At 39.4% G+C, this 21,100-nt stretch overlaps 1 protein-coding gene across 7 annotated transcripts in view; it reads right to left on the reverse strand.

The window, feature by feature from the left end:
• Nucleotides 1-21,100, reverse strand: part of znf385b (zinc finger protein 385B) — a 139,097-nt gene that overhangs the window by 7,620 nt on the left and 110,377 nt on the right. For 5 of the 7 annotated variants that reach the window (XM_039683452.2, XM_039683451.2, XM_089133375.1 and 2 more), the window contains 3 exons: nt 11,496-11,534; nt 9,091-9,277; nt 4,628-4,939 (listed from right to left, as the gene is read on the reverse strand). In XM_039683452.2, the coding sequence (XP_039539386.2) occupies nt 4,628-4,939; nt 9,091-9,277; nt 11,496-11,534 (538 nt within the window). The remainder of the gene's footprint in view (nt 1-4,627; nt 4,940-9,090; nt 9,278-11,495; nt 11,535-21,100) is intronic. The other 2 variants (XM_039683454.2, XM_039683453.2) reach the window with 1 other exon arrangement.

A 21,100-nucleotide genomic window follows, 5' to 3' on the forward strand; every position in this document is an offset into this window, starting at 1 on the left:
ATCCCCAGTCGGTCCAGCTGATTTGGGACCAGTTCGGGGAGGCACAGTTAGACCTGTTCGCCTCTCGGGACTCGTCCCACTGCGCCCAGTTATTCTCTGACCCGCGGCTCTCTCGGCTCGGATGCGCTGGCGCACAGCTGGCCACGGGGCCCACGCAAGTGTGCGTTCCCCCAGTGAGCCTCCTTGCACGGGTGTTGTGCAAGATCAAGGAGGACGAGGAGCAGGTCTTGCTGGTAGCCCCCTACTGGCCCACCAAGACGTGGTTCTCCGAACTCTTGCTCCTCGCGACAGCACCTCCTTGGCCTATTCCTCTGAGACCGGACCTACTCTCTCAGAGACGGGGCACTCTGTGGCACCCTCGTCCCGATCTTGGAGGCTGCACGTGTGGCTCCAGGACGGGACGAGGCAGGTTTGAGTTCGCTGCCACCTGCGGTGGCGGCAACCATCACTTCCGCAAGAGCGTCGTCCACGTGACACCTTTATGCGTTGAAGTGAAACCTCTTCGTCAATTGGTGTTCTTCTCGCTGAGAAGACCCCCGGAGATGTTCGATCGGAGTCATGCTTCCTTCCTGCAAGAGGGGTTGGAGCGCAGGCTGTCGCCCTCCACCCTTTGGATTATGTCGCGGCCATTGCCGCGTCTCATGATGCAGTGAAAGGTAAGTCTATGGGAAGCATGACCTGGTCATCAGGTTCCTGAGGGGAGTGAGGGGGCTAAATCCGCCTCCCTCCCCTCCTGCCCTCTGGGGACCTCTCAGTAGACCTGGGTGCTCTGCAGAGGCCTCCCCTGGAGCCTTTGCAGTCGGTAGAGTTTTTGTCCTGTCCTATGTGACAGCACTCCTGATTGCATTGGTATCCATCAGGAGAGTAAGGGACCTGCACGCACTCTCTGTTGACGAAGTGTGCCTGGAGTTCGGGCCGGCTTACTCTCACGTATTCCTGAGACCCCGGCCTGGATATATGCCCAAGGTTCCTACCACTCCCCTCCGGGACCTGGTGGTGAACCTGCAAGCGCTGCCCCTGGAGGAGGCAGACCCAGCCTTGGCACTGCTCTGTCCGGTACGTGCTCTCCGCACCTATGTCGACAGAACGCAGTGTTTCAGGACCTCAGACCAGCTCTTTGTCTGTCATGGGGGGAGCCAGAAGGGAGGGCTCTCTCAAAGCAACGGCTGTCCCACTGGATAGTGGATGCCATTGCTTTGTCTTACCAGCAGCAAGGCCTTCCGTGCCCCCTTGGTGTGACGGCCCATTCCACTCGGAGTGTAGCCTCCTCTTGGGCTTTAGCGCACGGCGCCTCGCTAACAGACATCTGCAGAGCTGCAGGCTGGGCGACACCCAACACCTTCGCCAGATTCTATAATCTGCGAATTGAGCCGGTATCCTCTCACGTACTCGTTTCGGCCAGTTCTGGATCCGCTCAGGTGTCTTCGCTTGCTCGCCACTCCACTCCCCGGACTGGATAAGTGCGATATTTCCTCAGTTCTTCCATTGAAGTCTTGAGTCCTCCAGCACCGACGATGCGGGCACCACTGCGTTGCTCTGGATGCTAGCTAGGTGCCTCCATGCGCACGGTTCCCCATGGTAACCGTCTCATGTGTATTATCCACTGTAAGCCTCTCTGAGCATGTGTCTTCCCTTGGCAAGCCATCTGCCACCCCTGGAGTTTAAATCAGTAGCCACCTGCGGTTGGTACTCCAGTGTTCCATATGCGTTCCTATGTGGCCATATGTGTATTCTTAAGTCCTCCCTTCGGTAGGCAGCTGGTAGCATGTCCCCTTCGGGATATGTTTCCCAGTGTACCTTGGTAATCCTGTGTCAAAGTCGGATCCCCAAAAAAAAAAAAAAAAAAAAAAAGAGGTAAGGCTCGGGGGTTCAGTCTTTCGCAGGGCACTGGAAGACAGCTTGAAGATGGCGTGATGGCACAGACCCCCAATCTCCGTCACTTCTGACGTAACTCGAAGTGACTACGATAGGGAACGTCTCGGTTACGTATGTAACCCTCGTTCCCTGAGTAGGGAACGGAGACGTTACGTCTCCCTGCCACTTCTGCTGTATCGCTGGGTAGAGGCCGAGTTCAGTCTTGGCTCCTCAGCGAAGACATACTGCGGTTGCGTTCACTTCCTCCTTTTATACTCACGGAGTAGGGCGGAGTACGCTATGCAAATTTCCGCAGCCCCAAGGCATTGCATGCCATTGGCTCGTGTTTTAATACTCGAAGAGGATTGGCTTTCTATGCGAAACCCCCAATCTCCGTCACTTCTGACGTAACGTCTCCGTTCCCTACTCAGGGAACGAGGGTTACATACGTAACCGAGACGTTTTTGATGAAAACATTCCAGGATTTTTCTCCATATAATGGACTTCAATGGGAACCAAACGGTTCAAGGTCCAACAGACAGTTTCAGTGCTAAAAATGAACTGAACGAATTCATAAAATTCATCAAAATGAACAAATCTTTTTCCGAGTCATTTGGTTCATTCAACAAACAAAATGAATGGCTCGGAAAGATTTGTTAATTTTGATGAACAAGTTCGAACAGGAGAGTCACGAACGCGCATCACAGAACAGAGCAAGGCATGCGTTTGAGCTTATAAAACGTAAACTTTGTTATTTTTTTTTTTAAATGAGCGATCGTTTCACTTGATAAGACCCTTATTCATCGTCTGGAATCGTTTAAAGCCCTTTCAACAGTTTGCAGTTTGCACTAAAACTGTCTTTTAGACCTTGAACCGTTTGGTTCCCATTGAAGTCCATTATATGGAGAAAATCCTGGAATGTTTTCATCAAAAACCTTAATTTCTTTTCGACTGAAGAAAGAAAGACATGGCCATCTTGGATGACATGGGGGTGAGTAAATTATCAGCAAAAGTTTTTTCTTAAAAGTGAACTGCTCCTTTAAGTGAATCAATTCAAAATTTGGGATTTTAGATAGAAAACATCTAAAACTTCTTCCAACTTCTCTGGAGCATGGTCCGCTTCGAGGGGCCTGTGACTGCAAGATGCTCATTTTTCCTCCAGAGATTGCAATCACCACACTTATGCCTTGAAGAAGAACTCGCTGTACCCTGGGAGGACTCAGTGGACGAGGCATACGAGCGAAAACAACTACGCTATGCTGAGCTAGATGCTGAAGCACAAGATCACGCATGGAAAACTGAAGTCCGTTCAGTGCAGGGGGTTTGTGGTAGTGTCCACCACCAGACAGCTTGGAGACCTGGGAATCAGAGGCCAGAGCCTGCGCCAGCCTATCAAAGCAGTGTCTGAGGCAGCTGAGAGAATCAGCCAGTGGCTGTGGATAAAGAGACAAGACTCTGACTGGGCTCCAGCTAGATTGAGTGATTGGGGGGATACACTGCAGGGATCACCCCTGTAGAGCCTTCCTCAGCCGAGGATGTCTAGTTATAATGGTTGAAACATAATGGTCGAAACATCCAATGAAAATTGAGGTGCACTACTGACGATGCATCCCTCGGATTTTATTATGCATTAACTTAATCAAAAGTTCCAGTAAAAACATTTATATAACGTTACGAAAGACTTCTATTTAAAAAAAATGCTGTTCTTTTAACCTTCTATTACAGCCCATTCTCACCCCCAAGGCGTCACTTAACTGACGCCTTGGGAAGCATTTGGACATGCTTCAATATCTGACGCTTTAGGCGGCCTTTAGCGTCAGTTAGATGACGCCCTAGGATCGCGTGTACCCTACCCCCACCCCACACCTAAACCTAACCGCGTCCTCTAACTGACGCTTTCCTTTAGCGTCAGTTAGATGATGCCGTAGGATCGCGTCATCTAAGTGACGCTAAAGGGCGCCTAAAACGTCAAATATTGAAGCATGGTCAAAGGTGACGCCTTGGGGTGAGAATGCGTTGTCTATTAATCAAAGAATCCTGAAAAAAAAAACATCAGTTTCCAAAAGTTTTTAACTGATAATAATACAAAAGAGCAGCAAAGCTGCATATTAGAATGATTTCTGAAGGATCATGTGACACTGAATATACACAAACTTAATATATATATATATATATATATATATATATATATTAAGTTTGTGTATATTCAGTGTCACATTCAGTGTATATATATATATATATATATATATACACAAACTTTTAAACAGTTGTGTATATACTGAATATTGTCAAAAGGCTGAAAAATATCAAGATATTTTGTAGCTTTATCACCCGCCCAACTCTGAACACATTCTTCTATAGTGTCTGGATAATGTTTTCTAAGCATTAAAAAAAGCTATTTCTTGCAGATAAAATATTTTATAGCTGAGCATAACTACAAAAAAAACTTAATTGAATACATAAATGTCCATGTCTTTTTAATATTTGATTAGTCTCAATGACTTTTCCAGTCTTTTTAAAATTCTGCAATATGTCCAGGATCTCCTTGACAGTGGGAAACCCGTCCACATTTCCCTGTTCTTCATACATTATCAATGATGAGCCTCACATCGCTACACTGGTTCTGATTGATGTTTTAACTGCAAGTACATTTCCACACTCCCAAGCCTCAGAGGGTCACTTCATGACACATTTCATTTCTGATAAAGAAGAATGTATAATGGCGAGGGAGCGGTGGGAAAGAGTGTGATGCGGAGGCAGATGTTGGCCACACCTGTGTTGTGTGCCTCCAGCTGTGAGAGGGAGTTGACAGCCACTTTACACAGCGAACAGTAGAGGAGCTTCTTGGCTTTCTCGTCCTCGGACTCCACGCTGGGCTCTGACGGGGCCGTTGGCACCGCCGCTGGTTTGGAGGTGTTCTTCAGGGCTGCCGCGTGCCCTGTCGGCTCGGTGGGTGGGCTGGCATGCGCGGGTGCCGTCTTGCACGGGCTGGGCACTAATGCCACCGCGGGCGCAGCGGGAGCTGGCACAAAGGCTTGCGGGGGGGCAGGGACTTTGTGCGCAGCCGACGGCTCTGCACTTTTCTCTGGACAGAGACAGAGAGAGCGAAAGAAACAAGAAAAGAGCAAATCTGACAGTTAGTGGTGAAGGGCTCAGCATGTTGTTTTATGCGCTGCCACATTTTCAACACCTTTCTGTCTGTTTTTCCACTATTTTGTGTGTTAGGGTTTGATATATAAGGTCTTCACTGCAAGAAAACAATCTAGATTCTCTGTCACATGAGTTGCAACCAGTGCTGAAGAGATTACTTACACAAATTGTAGTCCGTTACCGATTACAAATACAAGTACAATACATACTTTAGGTAATGCATTATGACCATTTTTATTACTTTTGACCTAATATATACATTTAAATAGGAGTATTTATCATCATATTCATAACAGAAGATATATTAAAAAAAATAAATACTAATAAATTATATATATATATATATATATATATATATATAATAAAATAAAATAAATAAATATACTATATAAAAAAATGCATACAAAATATAATATAGAAAATTATAAAGAAATAAAATATATTCCATTTTTTAACAACATCATGAAAGACCTCAAAGTGGGGTTTGTGAAGGAACTGCTGGGGATTTGTGACAATACTAATAATTAATACCATAACAATGAAGTAAATATTAAAATCAAAATAAAATGCTTCATGCATGTAATAATGTGACCATTAACCAACATTAGGGAATCAATAAATTATTAATAATTTACTGGCATTGTGTGAATAATATGAAATTATATCATCAAAAAAAAAGTAAATGTGTTGTGATTATAAGTATTATTAAAGTGAAATACAGTATCAAATCACTGCAGACTACAGTAAGGGCTTATGAAAATGAATCTTTGCACCACAAAGTTTTTAATAAATTATATATTAAAATTGATATAAATATAAAATAAATATAATTTAATAAATTATATATTAAAATTGCCTATATTAAAATTGAAAACCATTATTTTAAATTGTAATAATTTCAAGTCACAATATTACATTTTATTCTGTATTTTTATCAAATAAATGTAGGATTGATAAGAGACTTCTTTTAAAAACATTAAAAATAGTAATGTTTCCAAATTTTTGACCGGTACAGTTTATCCAATTACAAGTACGCCATCTTTTGGAATCAAATGACGTAATCCACAAAACATATATAACCAGTTACTCGTCAGCACTGGATAGGGTCAGGCTGCCTTCTAACACCAGTGACTGCTCGGGTCCCGCGTGCTGTAATGTGAAAGGACGTGACCCCTGGATCGCCCACCACCCATACGCCCTTGTCATAGTGTCACATGCCACGGGAGGCCCTAGAAGTACTTGATGTCGGATGCCTATACTCTCCACCCACTCTCTAACAGGCTTCTGAGGGAATATTCCGCTGGTTTATATGAATGTCACTTTCTTGCTTTTTTTTTTCTCTCCCCGAGGACTCAAAGCAGCCAGAACAGTCGAATGTTCCCCTATACAGTGACATTACACCCACTGACACTAACCTGAACCTCTAGGCTGGATCTGCTGCTCTTTTGCATTTTTCTCTCTCCCAGTTTCAGTTTATAAATCAAATCTTCTAAAGCGTGGTAGGTGGAGACATATGCCTCTTTGTTCTTGTTCTCACTATTTTTTATTTTTTTTGCGGTGAGTCATAAAAAACGTATTGTAACCGAATAAGACGACAGATCAGAGATAAAGTACAACTATTTGGAAAACTTTTCAAAACCAAGAGAAATCATAGACTCTGTAGCAAATCAAAGTAACCTGCCTCACTGTCTCTACATAGGCAGCAGTTCAGTTTAAAAATGCCCAATATAGGCAGTAAAAAATCTAACGCACACATAGTTGCTGCTTATAGTTTAATAAGCATAAAAACATGCAGCACACACTAATATTAGGTCATTTTTAATTAGATTAAACTTTTATAATCAAAGTTTTTGGTTTCGGATGATTTATACGAACAGCAGTAAGTGGTGTCAAGGAAATGGATTTGATTCCCATGGAATTCATTAATTAATAAAAATGTGTTGGACATACCTCTATATAAAATGCATATGTGTAAATAAATATTTATCTGGCTTCTTTCAGATGTAGTGCATTATGAGATTGCCTACTTTCTACAAAGCAGCATTTATTTACAGTAAAAAAACAGGGTAAATCAGTAATATTGTGAAATATTATTACAATTTAAAAGTAACTGTTTTCTATTTTAATATGATAATTTATTATGCAATTCATTTCTATGATGTCAAAGCTGAATTTTCAGAATCATTACTCCAGTCTTTAGTGTCACATGATTCATAAATCATTCTAATATTCTGATTTGGTGTTCAAGAAACATTTCTTATTATTCAGTTGAAAATAGCTGCTTAATTTCTTTGTGGAAAATCTGATAGATTTGTTTACTAGATGAATAGAAAGTTCAAAAGAACAGCAATTATTTGAAACAGAAATCTTTGTAACAACCATTTACTGGCACTTTTGATTAGGGTTGGGTATCGTTTGAATTTGAACGATTCTGATTCCGATTCCGATTCCGATTCCTTGTTTCGATTCCAGTTCCCAACGATTCTCGATTCTGATTCTTTTAAAAGCCAGGGTCAAAAAAAGTTTAGCTAACCTTGCTAACCAACGGCCTTTCTGAAGGAAATACTCCTTTTGTCACAAACACACACTTTGGGACCGCCGACGTAAGCTAGTCATGTTCGACTCGCGCGGTCATGCCAACACTTCCGGTAGATGCTTCTTCGTTGGTGTTGTTCAGCGGTTTCTTCTTCCGCTCGGCGGACTGTGAATATCGAAACTAGGAATCGAAATTTTAACTTTTGAACGATTACGGGAAAAACGAAAAGTTAGTCATGGTTCCAATCGATACTCGATTCTCGATACCCAACCCTACTTTTGATACCTTTAAAGTAATCCTGGTGAAAATTAAAAGTATTATTTTCTTTAAAAAATTTTATAAATTTGAATGGTATAAAACAATTCAAACTTAGAATTTGGCTAAAAGAAGCAATCCACCCTTAGTTTGAAACAAAACGCCTATGTAGGCAGCTCCCTAGGTTTTAGAACAAAGCCACAGTGAAAACAACTGGCGCTTGTATGGCGCAATGTTGAAATGACCTTGCTATATCCTTTCTGAAAAATTCTAGATCTTAAAAAAAAAAAAAACCCAAACAAACAGAGCAATTACCGTGCACACACATCCCAGAATAATCCAACACATGGAGCTCTGAAAAATTACATAAAGCAAGCTATTACGTAAAGCACTGGCGCTAGCAATTTTAATGATTTAGTGCTTGAAGTTTTCCCATGTAAACTAAAACTGACTGAATCGTGTGTTTCCAGGGTTTGGGGAGAGACGGAAACAGCGTCCCCCTCCCGACCCTCAGTCCGAGATCAACACCGCACCAATACGACGGGCATGACAGTGAGGACCCATAAGCCATCTGTGAATCAGGCTGACATTCATTTGGCCTGATTTGTGCAAAGACACTGCATATCAATGAGGAACACCGCGGCCTAATATACGACACGAACCCAAATCTGTCTCAGAGACTGAAGCTAGAGAGCCAGCGAATTCGGAAAGTATGCTCCGGCTCGGATTTGCACCCCGTAGGGCATGTGTCTTGGTACATCCCGGTCTTAATTCTTAATCAGACACAAGGGCCTGGAATCGAGTGGGTCACAGCGTGAAGCAAAGATCAGATGATTATGTTCTTTGAAATGTAACACAAATCTAATTCAGTCGAATAAAAGGCCAGAGAGGATGGAAAAAAAGCCGAAAATAACAGCATCCCAGCACGCATCCCACCGCCCGTTCCAATTACGTGAGCGCTTTACATAATTAAACATTTAAACGCGACACAAAAAGATCATGCGCAGGAAACTCAATATGCAGGTGATGATTTAAGAAGCAAACAGAGCTGCAGGAAAAGTGTTCTGTCGTTAGCATGATAAAGCATGTGGCTTATTACTGCCACAGCAGGGCGAGAACTGCTGTAGATGCTTTTATGAGGAGCTACAGTGCACACAAACACAAGCACATGGAGTGTGTAAACAACACGGGGTTAGAGCGGCGGGAAGAAAACATGGAGTTAAACTAAACGCACATGGAGAGGAGAAAGAGGATGGGACAAGTGATGTGGAGCAAGAACAAAAGGAGCTATTAACCTGGTTGGTCAGAGCAGCTGGCAGTGACTGCAGTGCAGGAGGAAGTGGTGGTGGTGGTGGTGGTGGTGGTGATTGTCTTAGCGCCGCTGTCCTGGGCGGCTGCACTTTTCTGCTTATTTTTCGTGGACTCCTGTGCTTTGAGCTTCTTGGCATGTTTACTGCCTTTGTAGTGCGCCTCGGCTTGGCTCTACAAAGGAGAACAAATGAACCATCCAATCAGGCTCATTTCTAACATCTAGCATCTACCATCATGGACAGCAATCACACACACACACACACATTTCAGACATGCTTTCAATAGCAGGCACTGTTCAAATCAAGGTAAGGAGGAGATTTGGGTGAGCCCATTTTCCAGAGCCTATATAAGAAAAAGAGACGGACATGCCGGCCGGGTTTAGAGGGGATTGATTCTCAATGAAAAAAAAAACGAAATGGACATCGATAGCTGGCAATCATTGAGGTTGCTAATGGAGCATTTACTTGTATCTTTAGTTGTTCAACTTTCAAGTGGAGATTTAAAGGGAAAATGACTACTTCACGGTTCACACTTAAATAGAATGAGAGGGAGCGAGAGAGAAACAGCTTATGATGGATTCGGATACATTTGAATATCTGACTGGTAAGAATTAGGGGCTTAATTTCTCATTTTTATGACATTAAAAGTGACAAAGTCCCAAAAGACCTGCAGATGGATTTTCTCTCCAAACGCTGATACTCTGTCACATTCACTAACTGCACGTTTAAGGGATTTCTGACAGTGCGGGCAGACTATTTTTCCTGCAGATTATTCAAAGAGAAATCCTGCAAATTCTAGTTTTCGAGGTGTTGAAACAAGCATTTTAGGTAAGGGCCATTCACACTGATTGTGCTGCTAATCTTTTTTTTTATCTTGTAATTTTATTACATTTACAATTGCGTTATTATTAAAAATTATATTTAACAATAAAATTATAATATTAACATATATATATATTTATATATCACTGTAAAAAAAATATTGTTGGTTTAACTTAAAAAAATGTAGTAACCTAGTAGCCTTAAAATTTTAAGTTCATTGAAATGAAAAAATTGAGTTAATACAATGAAGGAGATTGAATTAATCATCAGAAACTCAAAATTTTATGTTATCTGAACTACATGAATTGTTTAAGTTGATTTGACAGAAGAAAAAATGTTGTGATTACAAATCATAATATATATATATATATATATATATATATATATATATATATATATATATATATATATATATATGAAGAGTTCAGATGCAAAAGCCTCTAAATGCCATTTGAAATTTTCTTCTTTAATGATGATTTTTGTCAAAAACTTGTATATTTAAGTTCAGTGATTTCACTTAAATGGCAATGATAATTACCTATTAAATGTTATTTAAATGAAATTACTGGAGTTAAATCTACAAGTTTGACAAAAATCATCATTAAAGAAGAAAATTTCAAATGGCATTTAGAGGCTTTTGCATCTGAACTCTTCATATATATATATATATATATATATATATATATTTTTTTTTTATTTTTTTTACAATGAATCACTCTCAGTGTGAACCTTCACCAAACCTGTATTTGGGGGACTTGGGTATAGGCCGAGTTTTATAAGTTCAGTGATTGCAGAACAGTATTGGATGTGCCTCTATTGAAAGAAACATATTAACTGTACTAGTTAATACATATATACAATTGATCAAAACAAACACACGGACAGACAGACAAAAGAATATCTATTACAAAGCATGCGGCTAACATCATGTAGTAAAGGTGCTGGTATTAAAGAGGGGTCAAAGTTATTTTGTTTCTTTTTTCTGTCATAAAGACAAAATGGCTGCCGTTCACTTGTGGTCTTGTGAATAATGTGTGTTGAACCATCTGAGTCAGAGCTGAAAAAACATTAAATATGATAGGAGAGAAGAAAGACAGAGACAGACCAGGCGAAAATGAGGTGCGCAACATCCATCGCACCAACAGCACCGATTGCTTGTTCAAGTGACAGGCATGAGAGTCACAATGACACACAGGACGCTGCTGCAGACAGTGACAGGAGAGAATGATGTGACGACCTGGGGCGTTTTGTCTTCTCTGCACTGTGCAAATGTTAGCAGCGCTTGTGACCTGGATTAAGTGCACTTGACATTTATAAATTGACTTTCTCCCAAGCTAAATGTGAGCCCATTTCAATATTTACAAAAACATTCACAACCGGACCATAATTTCAGTCTTTATGACATCAAGTGTCTTCCAGCTTAGCTCTAGCAATCACAGGGCCTCATTCGTGGAACACCATCAGCAGAAATTTCTCTGTAAATACTTTTAAACATAGAACGGTTTTGTGAACATTAAAGGTATAGTTCACCCAGAAATTAACATTTTTTTTTTCCATAATTTACTCACCCTCATGTTGTTCCAAACCTGTACGCACATTTCTTTCTTCTGCAAAACACAAAAGAGGATATTTTGAAGAATGTTGGGGTCCAAACAACATTGGACTCAATTGACTGTAACTGTATGGGGGAGAAAAACACTGAGGCATTTTTTTTTTTCTCAAATCTTTTGTGTTCCACAGAAGAAAATCACCAATAAATGTAAATTTCCAGATTTTAAAAGCACAGTAGCTAAACAATATCTTAACATCCATATATCAATCATAAGTGTAAAGTATATATGGCACTGTTTATTTAGTTATCTCTTCACTCCCCATGATGAATTGAGAAAATGAATCTGGAATTTCAATTTTGAAATTAGATCCATTGATTAAAACAAATCTGGAAAATTCTGGAATCAAACGGCCGTTCGATTTAGTCTACCATTCAAAAGTGGGATCTGTAAGATTTTTTGAAGTCTCTTATGCTCACCAAAGCTGTATCAAATATACAGTAAAATATTTTGAAATATAACTATTTTAATATTTGAATATCAAAATATAAATAATTTTTAAATATAATGTATTCCTGTGGTCAAAGCTGAAATTAACATCATTATTCCAGTCTCCAGTGTCACATGATCCTTCACAAATCATTCTAATATGCTGATTTGATGCTCATGAAACTTGTTGTGTTGCTTCATAATTTTTACATTTAGAAAATACAAATCCATCCTTGCTAAATTAAAGTATTCATTTCTTTTAAAAAAAATCTTAATGACCCCAAACTTTTGAAAAGTAACATACACAGATTATCAAAATCAACCATCAATGCAGGAATGGTTTGCAAAACGATTTAATATACAAATTCATTCTGCATGTCTTGAACGAATAGTCACAATGCTGCAATTTATTTGTGAATATACTTTCACAAACATTTTCACTGTGTATCAAGAACGAGGCTCATTGAGCGTGTATGACATTCTTCAGTGAACAGTCAGGCACATACACACTTTATTAATAGCTATGTTGCAAAAAAAGTCTTTGCAACAAGAGCAGGACACGATCGAGCAAACATAAAAAGGCTTGCATTGGCAATAAGCACCAGTAAGCCTTTCTGCTGATATTTGCAAATACGAGCTGCCAGCAATATCAGTGCATTACCCTACAGCTGTCTCTGTATCCTCCCGTTCAGCGCTCCTGTACTGTACAAGAAACCTGTCAAACACATACACACCTACACATTGTAACAGCTTGATGTATGAAAGTACACAGTTTATCTTTTAGGGAGTCTATTCTCTCATGCATACAGGCTTTGGCTGATGCAATACACATATACACACGGTCAGAAATGTATTTGATTTCCTATTTCTCCTATTTTTTGTTATCCTCTGATCCCACTACAATGTGTCTTATAAAAGTGGTTTGTACATGTTTCTTCTATGTTAAAAGTCCTAGTGGCAGAATGCAACTGAAATGCCTATAAGTGAGCCATCATCTGCAATACTTTAAACATAGCTCCTTTTTTAGAAGGACTACCTGCTTTTCCAAACAACATGCAGATGGGTGGAGGATTCTGAAAACCTGTCTGGAAACAGTAGTTATGAGTCATATTCTTGGTTTGGCACCGAAATGACACACTCCACCTTTAAACGCATGTGTGCTAGCATAGTGGTGCAAAATTTAGTCTAACAAAGACAATCTCAAATGATTTAGTCAATTATGCAATACAAGCATTGTTAGTTGTTTTTCTGAGGCCACAGGTCCCTGCCACAAAACATCTGCTCACAAACTTCCTCAATGCATGAAGTCATACAGCAATTATTACCTACTCTATTCCCTCACCCCTCACTTGTTCAACCTTTTAAATATTTTTTAAGCACAATAACAGCCTCAATTTGATGAAAAATGCAAGCCAAACGTTAAGGCCTGATTATTAGACAATTTCCAGACTCCAGTTTTTTTTCTCCCTTTTTTTTTTTTATCTCAGAGCACAGATAAAAGTGTTTTTGTCCAGCTTATAATAAATCTTTTTTTTTTTTTTTTTTTTACATTTCCACCTACTCAAAGCTCAAGACATCAGAGGTTCCTTACATGTGTGAACTCCAGATTAATCTTTTGGCAGAACACACCCTGATCTGAACTCCCTCTGGTAATCCATCTTCCAAATATAATAGTACTATATAACAGAACATCCATCCTCATAATTAGTCCCAGCTATAAAACATTAAAATATGAATGTATTTGTTCAAATATTTTTGTTTGTTTCTTATAACTCTTTCTCAGCCAGTGTTTTTAAAAAAAGTTGCCAGCCACCATCAAAGTTCTGGCCCCCATTATATTTTGTGTTATGAATATCGGAACATGCCATTTTTAAACAAAGGTCTGCTTTTAAACAGCAACATATATATATATATATATATAATCAGGCCTTAGAGCTCAGTCTTATAGCAGGTGGGTCAACATTTCTTTCTGTAACATTAGGCAGTTTTGATTTATGTGCTGTTTAATGTTAATAATTGCATTATTTTTCATATGCATATGATTATTAAAACCCCGAAAATTCCATCAATAGTGGGGGAGCAATTTCTCCCAAATGACAGAAATGTTCGTCAATGGCGGGGAAAGAGTTAAAGAGCTTACAACTAAATTTAACATCATTAATTTTGCTGTGATGCTGTGGATTCAATAACAACACCTGTGAAGAGACGATGCCAACCGCTGCGAGGACTTCAGATGACACCAAATCTCAATCAACACACACAACTGCCAGATTTTCAGATCATATGATCATACGAACTTGTAATAATTATTATTTTTTTCAGCCTAAATGAATACATGAGGTCGGATTTGTATTATCTTTGAACTGTACATTTCTGAAATATGGACATTACATGGACACAGTCACCATGTACACAGTCATGTATTGTGAAAAGCGCTATACAAATAAATAAATAAATAAAAGTTAATAAATAGATTATTCAGTATAACAGTATTAAATGGACCAGATTCTGACCCACACAAAGTTCACAAGAACTGCTGCAGATCTCAAAGTAGTGAAGGAACCCATTTCCAGATCTCCTCACATGTACTGTAAGGCCCATAGGTATTAAGATCTGTCTCAGTGATCCGATCAGTCATCCCAAAAATATTACTGCGTAACCCTTTTAGTATGGTTTAAATTGAGGTTTTGAAAGTGGAAAAACCCTAAAATATGGCAGCCAATCTGATGCCCTTTGACTCAATATGAGTAATTATGCTGAATTTGAAGCATAATTACTCCAGTCTTCATTGTCACTGATCCCTCAGAAATCATTCTAATATGCTGATTTGCTGCTCAAAAGAAACATTCCCTATTATTATCAATGTTAAAAACAGTCGTGCTGCTAAATATTTTTCCATCACTTTTTGATAATTGTTCACCATCTTAATACCAGGTGTGAATGTTGACAAAGTTGTGTTGAAATTTGAAACCAAGCTCTCCTTATGCCGCTGGGTAACTTTAGTCAAGCAACGACACGACATTTCAACAAAGACACGTGTTGCGGGGGTGTGACGGCTGTAATGACACGGCATGTATACGCGACCATAAAGCTTTAATGAGATATGCTGGTTATCTGCCATATTGGCTTGTTCTCACATAAGGGCTGTTGGTCTCTGGAGGGAAGCCTCCACTTCACCTAATGTCACATCACAGCAGGACACACACCTTTAGATCAGGTAACTTCAAATTAAATTGCCGGGGCTTCTCTGTTACACTGAGCGCAAATGGAGATAAAACAGCTCATTTACAGAAGATAAGGGAAACCTAAGAGCGCACTCCAGCCATTATTCTCATTTCTTTAATGCAGTCTTCAAAAGAACAACCCACGGCTGATTCACCTTCAAAACAAACCCCTTACAAAGGAAAAAAAAAAAAAAAATCAGACAATGTAATAACTGACAAAAGACAAAGCCGATGGGGGGAAGAGTTAAGGTATAAACAGTTTATATGTATTAGCCAGTGGAGTAAAAAGCTTAAAAACTCAGCTGCGATTTTCCCACAATTGCAGAGTTTATTCAGGCCACATCTGCAAAAATTTATTTTAACAGCTAAACCGAGGGCCAAGATTTCTGAGACAAAATATAAAATAAAAAACCCATATCAAACCAAAAACAGTTTATAGAACTGTCAGCTGCCTGTAGGCCTCGCCTGAAGTGTAATTACGGCATTAAAAAAGTTGCATTCTACAGAAAATAGGAGCATGTTTAGTTTGTGGAAAGAACATAAAATATAATTCAGAACACATTAATGGTAAGGTCATTTATATGAGGCATTTCAGAGGCTGGAGTTTAACTATTAAGTCGCAAGGGGTCAGTAAATTGCGTGATGGATTTGAATGGTTAAAAAGCGTAATTATACGCCTGGCAAAGTTTCATAATGGACATAAATGCCATTTAAGGTTTGGCTTTTACACACATTGATCTGAGCCATTAATTAGAGCTAATCTATAGTGATTCAGGGAACTTGTACTGCGTGTGATCGGTGTGTCCATTTGTACACATTACCCTAACAGCATTGGTGACGCTCAACAGGCAAATCAAACGCTCAGTGTGACAGCAGTTACACGACGTCCTGTTCAAAAATATCTTATGCTCACCAGGACTGCATAAAAAAATACAGCAGAAACAGTGAAATTGTGTAACATTATAACAATTTAAAAGACGTTTTATATTCAAATATATTTAAAAACTGTAAAAAAAAAATATTTTCATGATTTGTAATAACAACATTTTTTCATTTGTCAAATCAACCTAAATCATTGATGTAGTTCAGATAACATAATATTTTGAGTTTCTGATGGTTAAATCAATCTCACTCATTGTATTAACTCAATTTTTCCATTTCAATGAACTTCAAATTTTAAGGAAACCAGGTTACTTCATTTTTTTAAGCTAAACCAACAATATTTTTTTACAGTGTGATGGCAAAGCTGGCGGTCATGTGGATTCTTAGTGAAAACGGTAATGCATTTTAATTTCAGGATTTTTTTTTAATGAATAGAAACTTTAAAAGAAAAGCATTTATGTGAAATAGAAATTTTGTGTACAAATGTAGATAAATGTGTAAAATGTGTTTTCGTTTTTTTTTTTTTTTTAAGATAACAAACCACAGCAAACACTTGGAATTCCCTAACAATATAGCAATGGTTTGGAAACCACCTAAAAGTTTTGCCCAAGCAAGCACACTAATTCAATTTATTCATAACATTCATTTATAACAAGTAAAAATATATGAAGAGTTCAGATGCAAAAGCCTCTAAGTGCCATTTGAAATTTTCTTCTAGAATGATCAGTTTTATCAAGCTTGTATATTTAAGTTCAGTAATTTCACTTAAATGGCAATGATAATTACCTATTAATTGTTATTTAAGTGAAATTACTGAACTTAAATATACAAGTTTGATAAAAATCATCCATAAAGAAGAAAATTTCAAATGGCATTTAGAGGCTTTTGCATCTGAACTCTTCATATGCAGAAATATTAGAATTATCAGAAACGTACAACTAAATATAAAGACATACTAATATTCAAGAAAACATGTAGAGAATTACATACACATGCACTCACTGTGAATATCTGGCACATTTTTTTTTAAAAACCACTGATCCGAACAAATCTGAATATCTTTATTATTTTATCATTTGAATATTTTACAGTACAAGAAGAGAGGTACATCACACCCTATTTATCTCATCTGTTCATGTTTCAGAAAAAGCTCATAAGATACTTCACAGTGAGACTAATTATGGAAAGAAACGCACTCGGTGGAACTGCTTCCCTCGAAACTCGAGCTTGGCCGAGGATGTGTTCAACCTTTAGTTGCACAATGATTTTTTCCCCTCTGGCAACAGGATTGGATGACACAGTAAGTCCAGAGCGTGCGCTAAAGTATGAGATTAAATTACATCGCAGGACTGTGGCAAAACGAAGAGGCGTTTATTTAAAGCTTTAATAAAGTCGAGGATAAATTTGGTGGCTTCCGAGATCAACACACAAACTGCGAAACAAATACGAGACATTTCGCCTGTGTATAATGTGTGCAGATCTCTATTCTCCTGGAACATGAAATACTAACAGCACAGCGCTTGACAAACAAGGCATCTTCAGGCCTGGGGAGAGCGAAGGTAAACAGAGGACATGGGCTGATTCCTTCTGACACGCAAACCAGAGCATCACTTCCACTTAAGCAAGATCTGCTCAGGACTGGGCCTGCAGATGAGCATCTCCAGGGAGCACAGAGAGACAGCTCTATCGGTGGAGATCACAACGTGGCAACACATGCACCCCGAATTAGCATCAAAGAGCTTGGCAGTCTGGGGAACATCCGTTGACACTTCTGCTCGCCCCATGCTAGCTCAGATACGCCGCTTAATCTTAAAAGCATTGTTCAAATGGGAGGAAACCGTTTTAACTTATCGCAAGAAGAGCAGTCATTTCGCTTCCCGCTTTTATTGTGCTTGTTTGGAGCACGTGAGAGAGAGAGAGAGAGAGAAGGGGGGAAAACGATAACAGCCAAGACAAGTTAATCTCTAGCAGTCGCTTCAATTCAGAAGCAGATAGGCTGTGTTGGAAAACAAGGGTTTCAAACTCGATAGCAATCAAGCAATTACGCACCGCGGGAGGGAACAACAGGCCGGCTGGGACACCCAGCGGAGACAACAGAACCACGTCTGCCTTTGCTCAAAAGTCCAAAGGGGTTCCCCGGGTTCCTGTGCCGCATTCCTGCCTGTTTGTCATGAAAAAGATGAAAAAGACCTGAAGGAGACAAAACAGATGCACAATGGTGCTCCTGCGTCTGTTTTCAACTCCGAGAGAAACCTTTTCTCAATTACCGCTCGCAGTGGGAGCCCTCTGTCATCCAGGGCTTATTGCCACCCCGTGCCATTCATCTTGAATTAAATGGCTTAATCAATGCCAAGACAGAGTGGAACAACATGGCAGTACAGTAAGTAATTACCCCTCTCCCATAGAGAACAACACAACACAAGCCTCTGCCAGCTAACTCTGCGCAGAACACCACACCTGTGTGTGCACTCGTAAACACAACGGTACCGTTTAGTGCAACCGCTGGGATTTTACTGCTCTGCCAGTGGGTAAACAATCCTACATTTTATTTGGGACGTTCTGCATGAATATCTATTATTATAGGTTACAAAATGTAAGGGAACACATAACTAGCAGCTAAGTGATGCACCAAAACAATAGGCGTTTCTCAATGTCAAGGAAGGATCCTCGGAAGCCGGAATTTCGAGGATGCTACGTCGTCGATGTCGAGGACTGAGTCCTTCGTTCGGAAAATATCCCATACGCAGGAAAGGATGCATATGTGTAGCCTTTGCGCTCTTAAATCACCCACAATCCTATGCGCAGCTTTGCTATCTTGTTCAAAAAATAAAAAATGTCGCCGGTTAGCGGAGTCGGAGTGATAACGGCAATATGCTTTCATATGTAAGCAAGTATAATTTCAGTTTAGCCATTTATTTAATGTTTGTTAACAGTGGCGTAACTTTGTTTTAAAAAGTGGGTGGGACATGTGTGTAAATGAATGAATCACGTGACACGTGACACGTGAATAAAAACATAGATCCGACTTTAGGCCTACAACATGTCCAGTGGCAGTGGAAATAGCCTATACAGAAAGTCCTGTAAAATTAAACGAATAAATTGACCTAATAATATGAATAAAAATTATATAAACAAAAATATACATAAAAGTTTTAAAAGTAGCCTAAATTAACTATTAGGCCAGAATTTTGATAACTGATTTTTTGCGGAACGCGCACGATTAAAATTTAAATTGGCTTATTGTACACACAAACTGCTATACAATTAAACGAATAAATGGGCCCAATAATATAAATTAAGATAAAAAAGTGTATTAACAAAAAAGTAAAGAAATAAAAGAATAAAGGCCTACATAAACATTTTAAAAGTAAATTTAAAAAGTAAATTAACTATTAGGCCAACATTTTGATAGCTACACTTTTGCACAGCGTGCACAAATAAAATAAAATTATGCTTATATCAATTGTACCAAAAAAAAAAAATGCTGTAAAATTAAGTTTACGAATCAATGAGCCTAATTGTATAAATAAAAATATACAGGCTATAGGCCTACTGTAGGCTACATCAACGTTTTAAAAGTATGCTAAATGAACTATTAGGCCAAAATTCGTATAACTGAAATTTTGCGCAGAGTGCACATGGATTACAATTTAAATGGCTTATGTTGTCAAACCTTTTAAAAAAAAGAAAGAAAGAAAGAAAGAAAACGAATTGCTTTCCTTATCTACAGTTCTTTTGAGTTCACCTTCAAGAACACAAGTTTGGACAATGTCTGAGGATTCAGACAGACTCATGCGGTGGTTGCGGAGAAAACCCTCTGCCCTCTGCCAGACTCGTGGTGTGAGGTGAGCGGAGCGAAAATGGAGCGGGAAATAGGGCGACGACGCTCCGTCCTTTTAAAAATGCCCCTCTGCGCTCTGTCCAAGATCCGCCCGCTCGCTCCCCGCTCTCTCCCGCTCCACTCTGCTCACATGCTCTGCACCGGAACGAACAAATAGTCTCCGAAACGGATTGAAGCGCGCAAGCATGTGAAGACTGTGCGTGAGCCACGAGATATACTGTAACCGCGCCACCGATCGCAGGCGGCAAGGAGCACTTTGATCACTTGATTTAAAAAACAACGTATTTCAGGGCCAGATCGCTTCTTTTATTTTACAAACGAATGAAATGAATGGTCTGCCAGTTGGAGATGTTTTATTTATTTCTACTGTTAGCTATCCGTGCCAGGAGAGCTTTTAAAAAGTGGTGGGGACAATATCGACCCTGGCAGAAAGTGGTGGGGACATGTCCCACCCGTCCCACCCGCAAATTACGCCCCTGTTTGTTAAACTATTTAACATATCGGCTCAAATCGGGATTTAAAGCTGTTCCCTTTTACTGGTGATTAACTTTTTAATTTTTACTTCATGTAACGTTATAGCCTTTTTTGTTGGTCACATTTTTTTTACAATTGCATGTGTTTTAACAGCTAGTATGGACGTAGTTCTGTTCACTCCGGTAATATAATCGTTTTTGAATGAATAAACTCCTTTTTAAATCAATATTTTGTGTCAAATTATTGATTTATTTGGTAGGTAGCCATGTTATAAGTGGGAAAAAGTATAGCGAGGCGGTTGTTACAGCGAATACAACCCCTTCAGGCTGATTCAATCAAGACCCCTCCGCTTCGCGTTAGAGTTTACGGGGTTGTATTCACTATAACAACCGCCTGGCTATACATTATCCCTTTTACTTTTTTTATTTATTTCTATGAAGACTGACAAGACAAAATAAGGACTGTCAAGTGTGTTTAAAGAGTGCAGTACACCAGCACTATGATTTTTGCAGCGCCGAAGCGGACCTTTCACTGATGTAATGACGCAATGACGTGCACTTGCACGAAAATTTCTGCTAGTGATGTGTTTACTTGGAGGACACCATCTTGGGTAGTAGCCTGCTAAAGAGGACCCTTGCCTAGCCTCTGAAGGAAATGACTTGGAAGGACCCGTCCTGCCATTGAGAAACACCTAGGATAATGAAACTGGACTG

Source organism: Pimephales promelas, chromosome 7, assembly GCF_988280905.1.
Source record: "Pimephales promelas chromosome 7, fPimPro1.hap1.1, whole genome shotgun sequence".
Lineage (NCBI taxonomy): Eukaryota > Metazoa > Chordata > Actinopteri > Cypriniformes > Leuciscidae > Pimephales > Pimephales promelas.